We start from the raw sequence: 5,000 nt of genomic DNA, 5'->3' as shown, positions 1-5,000 counted from the left end.
GAAATAGACTTTTGTTCTCATTCCCGAGGATTTTTATCGCTTTCATTTCCCTCAGCAACACCCCCTCCCAGCGCCTCTTCCTGTTGTGTTTGTGTTATTGTTTGTGTGTGTTTGCGCTCGGTATCAAAAAAGGGTTAGAAGGGCAAACATGTGGGCGTGTGATAATGGCGGTCGTTAACTTAGGCTTAAAGGCGTGAGAAAGTGTGTTTGTGTTTGCGAAATGAGAGTGAGAAAATTCCTAATTATCTTATTCATTGTCTCCCATTTAAATTTTATGTGTCATAATTATTAGTCTTTTTTTTATATATAAATTTAGGGATGGAAAATGGAGGATAATCCCCTGCTCTTTTTTCCTGAATTTATGACAAATGGAAAATGATACGATGGTTTGAAGGCTATCGACTGAGTATCGACTTTGGTGGGATTAACGCTGTTATCTTTTATCCCCTTTCCCTTTATTTCGTACCTGGTCTTCCTTTCTTATTTGTTCTTTTCGTCCCCTCTTCCTCCCTCTCTTTCGGCATCTATTTCTCTATCTCCTTCATAATCTCTCTTCCTCTCTTCCTCTATCTCCTTGTTCTTCATATTCCTCTCTTTCTTTTTTTCTTCTTCTTCTTCCTCTTATCCCTTTCCTTCTCTATTTCCTTTTTTTATCTTTTTCTTCTTTCCCATTTGCTTCTTCCCCTCTGTCTTCTATTCCTTCATCTGCATCTTATTCCTCTGTCCCCTCTCCGTCTTCCGCTTCTTCTCTATTTCCATTTCCCTTTTCTGATCAACTTGTTCTTCTTTTAATTATCCTTCTTCTTCTCCTTCCTCGCCTTCGATTTTTTTTTTTCTTTCTTTACTTTATTTATCTTTCTTTCTCACCTTCTTCCATTTCTCCTTCTTCCCGCATTTCTTGTCTATTCCCTTCCTCCTTTTCTCATTCCTCCTCTCTTCCTCCTCCCATTCCCTTTTTTTCCACTTTTTCTTGTCCTTCTCCTTTTGTATCTTCTAAATTAACTCCTTTTCCTTTTTTCTCGTCCTTCCCTCCTCCCTCCTACATCTCCCTTCCCTCCTTACGTCTTAATTTTTGTATCTTCTCCGCTCTCCTTCCCTCTTATTGTTTCCTACGCCCCCTCCTTCTCCCTCTCTTCCCCCTTACCACCATTTCTTCCCCCTTCTCACCCTCTCCCTCTCCCCTTTCTCCCCCCCTACCCCCTTACAACCCCCCCCCCCTCTCCCCCTCTCCTTCTCCCCTTTCTCCCCCTCTTCCCCCTTACAACCCTTTCTCCCCCCTTCTCACCCTCTCCCTCTCCCCTTTCTCCCCCCTTCTCACCCTCTCCCTCTTCCCTTTCTCCCCCTTTCTCACCCTTTCCCTCTCCCCTTTCCCCCCCCCTTCTCACCCTCTCCCTCTCCCCTTTCTCCCCTCCCCCCAGTCCGGCCAGTGTGCGCCCCGGACCAGCAGTGGACGTACGGCGGGGGGAGCGACCGCGCCGTGCACGTCCGCTGCCGCGTGAATGCCCACCCGGAAGCCCACACGTACCGCTGGGCCTTCAACACGTCCACGGAGACGGTGTACATCCCCCGCAACCGGACGAAGAAGCAAGGCAGGAACACGAGCGTGATGAGCTACACGCCGGCGTCGCAGCAAGACTACGGCACTCTGCTCTGCTGGGCGCACAACCAGGTCGGGCCGCAGCTGCGACCCTGCGTCTACCTCGTCACTCCCGCAGGTATGGGCGGAGGCGGCCTCGTTAGTAAAAGCGGTGTCGTTATTTTTTATTATATTATTGTTGTTATTATGATTAGAATTACCATATTATTATGATGATGAGTATTACTATTTTCATTTTCATTGTTATTATTATGGTTATCATTTTCTTATTCTTATTATTATTGATTTTAATATCATCATCATCATCATCATCTTTTTATTATTGTTATCATTATTCTTATTATGATTATCATTATTATTATGATTATTATTATTATTATCATTATTATTATCATTATTACTACTACTACTACTATTATCATTATCATTATTATTACTTTTATTATTATTGTTGTTTTGTTATTATTATTATTATTTTAGTTATTATTATTATTATTATTATTATTATTATTATTATTATTCATTATTGTTATTATTATTATTATTATTATCATTATTATTATTATTGTTATTTTTATTATCATTATTATTATTATCATTATTATTATCATCATTATTATTATCATCATCATTATTGTTATTGCCGGTATTATTATAATTGTTATTGTTATTATTATTATTGTTATTATTATTATCATTACCATTATCATTATCATTATCATTATCATTATCATTATCATTATCATTATCATTATCATTATCATTATCATTATCATTATTATTATTATTATCATTATTATTATCATCATCATCATTATTGTAGTTTCCGGCATCGTTATTATTATCGTCATTATTATCATTGTTATCACTATTATCACTGCTTTCATTATCATTAATTACGACTTAACTTTCTAAAATGTAATTGATTTCCTGAAAACCATTTCATCATTCCGGGAGCTAATTTGCTGTTAGGAGGAAGTATGGTGAGAGACGAACGTAGAACAAATTGCCTCTGGTGAATTATGTGTTGTTATTGTCTTGGGACGAATTATGTGCTTATTGGCTAACGCTTTTTTTGTTTTTGTTTTTCTCTTTTCTTCCTTATCTACCTTACCTTTCTTTGTCCTTTCCACGTCTACAACTGGCTTGCTCACATTTTATTATATTATTATGTTTCTTTCTCTTTTATTGCTCTTTCTCTCTTGTTCTCTTTTTTTCATATTTTTCTTTTCTCTCTCTCTCTCTCTCTGTCTCTCACTTTCTCTCTTTCTCTCTACCTATCTATTTATCTATCGCTATCTGTCTATTTATCTATCGCTATCTGTCTATTTATCTATCGCTATCTGTCTATTTATCCATCGCTATCTGTCTATTTATCTATCGCTATCTGTCTATTTATCTATCGCTATCTGTCTATTTATCTATCGCTATCTGTCTATTTATCTATCGCTATCTGTCTATTTATCTATCGTTATCTGTCTATTTATCTATCTATCTATCTTTCTATCTTCCTTCGTATCACCCTACTAATCCATCCATGTATCACCCCCCCCCCCCCCCCGCAGCGCCCCCGGCCCCCGTGCACAACTGCAGCGTGTGGCACAACGCGAGCGGCGCCGGGGAGGTGGTGGTGGCGTGCCAGCCGGGCTGGGACGGGGGCCTGCCGCAGACGTTCACCCTGGAGGTGCGCAAGACGTCCTCGCCGTCGTCGTCGTCGTCGTCCTCCCCCGGCTCGAGGGCCTCTCCTTCGTCGGCGTCCCTGGGCCTCTCCCTGGCCTCCCTGACCGAGCAGGACGAGCCGCACTTCACGGTGACTGGCCTCTCGCCCGGCACCGAGTACATCCTGTCGGTGGTGTCGTCGAACAGCCAGGGCGCCGCGCCGCCCACGCACCTGCTGCACTACACGCCCATCGACGTCGCCGAGAAGAGGCTGAGTGCGCACGTCGGGGAGACGTTCGGGGCGGCCCCGGGCGCGGCGGGGGGCGGCGGCCAGGAGGAGGAAGGGGGCGTGGCCACGTCGACGATCCTGGGCATGGTGGGCGGGGCTGTGGGGACGCTGCTGGCCTGCTTCGCGGTGGTGGCGGCCGGGCTGCGCCGCCACCACCGCCACGGCGCGCCCCCGCCGCACCAAGCCGCGCCGCCGCCTGCCGCCGCCACCGCCACGGCCGCGGTGTACAGCAGCAGCGGCCGCAGCGTCAGCACCGTGTTCAGCGCCGAGAGAAGCCACGACGCGGGCGCAGGGCAGGGGGGGCAGGGGGGGAGCGTGTACACGCCCTCGAGCGCGCCGAGGGAGCACGCGGACGAGGGCGGCTTCGAGCAGCTCCGGCCGGACCTCATCATGGTCAAGGAAGGTGAGGGGGGAGGGGGAGGGGGGAGGGAGGTAGGAGTAAGAGGATGATTTAAAATGTAAAATGATATTGATGATAAGAGGGTTATAGGTATAGGTAGATAAGATAAGTAAATAATAAGGTAAAAACACAGAAAGACACCTAGATAGAAAGATACAGACAGACAGGTATATAGATAGATAAGTGGAAAGAGAGTAGGAGTTAATCAAAGAGAGACAAGGACGCACACACACACACACACACAAACACATACACGCGCGGGCGCACACACACACACAGAAAAAAAATAGAAAATCCAGCATATAAGGAATTAGAAATACAAAGCAATCAAATACAAGAAGAAAATAAAATCCAGTGAAAAATATAGTCCCTTTGAGGTATCTGATAATTACAACAAAACAAAAACAGAAGCATAAACGGGAAGCTAATCAAATGTCAACATTCGAAGAACAGTAAAGTCTAGAGTGTCATTTTATAGAAGATCATTTTGATGTTGAAGTAAGAACATGACAGATAGACAAACCAAGAAGGAATCTAATCAGTCAGAGACCATACAAGACATACAATTACGACCGAAATTAAATTTAATATATATATATATATATATATATATATATATATTTATAAATATGCATATATATATATATATATATATATATACATATATATATATATATATATATATATATATATATATATATATATATATATATATATATATATATATATATAAATAAATAAATGAGAGGGAATGGGGAAGCGAGCGAGAGAGAGAGAGAAAGAGAGAGAGAAAGAGAGAGAGAGAGAGAGAGAGAGAGAGAGAGAGAGAGAGAGAGAGAGAGAGAGAGAGAGAGAGAGAGAGAGAGACAGACAGACAGACAGACAGACAGACAGACAGAGAGAAAGAGAGAGAAAGATAGAGTGGCAGAGGCAGACAGACACACACACACACACACACAGTCGGACGGATACGGACACAGACAGGCAAATAGAGACAAATGGATAAATATATTGATGAATGGATAGATAGATAGATAGATAGATGGATGGATAGA

The 5,000-nt window shown here is 42.9% G+C and overlaps 1 protein-coding gene across 1 annotated transcript in view; it reads left to right on the top strand.

Annotated features, from left to right (window-relative positions):
- Positions 1 to 4,361, top strand: part of LOC125042436 (nephrin-like) — a 70,913-nt gene extending 66,552 nt beyond the window's left edge. Inside the window, exons 7-9 of the mRNA XM_047638068.1 lie at positions 1,419 to 1,715; positions 3,163 to 3,948; positions 4,270 to 4,361. Of these exons, the coding sequence (XP_047494024.1) occupies positions 1,419 to 1,715; positions 3,163 to 3,948; positions 4,270 to 4,361 (1,175 nt within the window). The remainder of the gene's footprint in view (positions 1 to 1,418; positions 1,716 to 3,162; positions 3,949 to 4,269) is intronic.
- Positions 4,362 to 5,000: the final 639 nt, after the last annotated feature.

The sequence above is a fragment of the Penaeus chinensis genome, chromosome 32 (genome assembly GCF_019202785.1).
Source record: "Penaeus chinensis breed Huanghai No. 1 chromosome 32, ASM1920278v2, whole genome shotgun sequence".
Classification (NCBI taxonomy): Eukaryota; Metazoa; Arthropoda; class Malacostraca; order Decapoda; family Penaeidae; genus Penaeus; species Penaeus chinensis.
The sequence above is the reverse complement of the archived record's forward strand: the minus strand, read 5'-3'. Positions and strand labels throughout refer to the sequence as shown.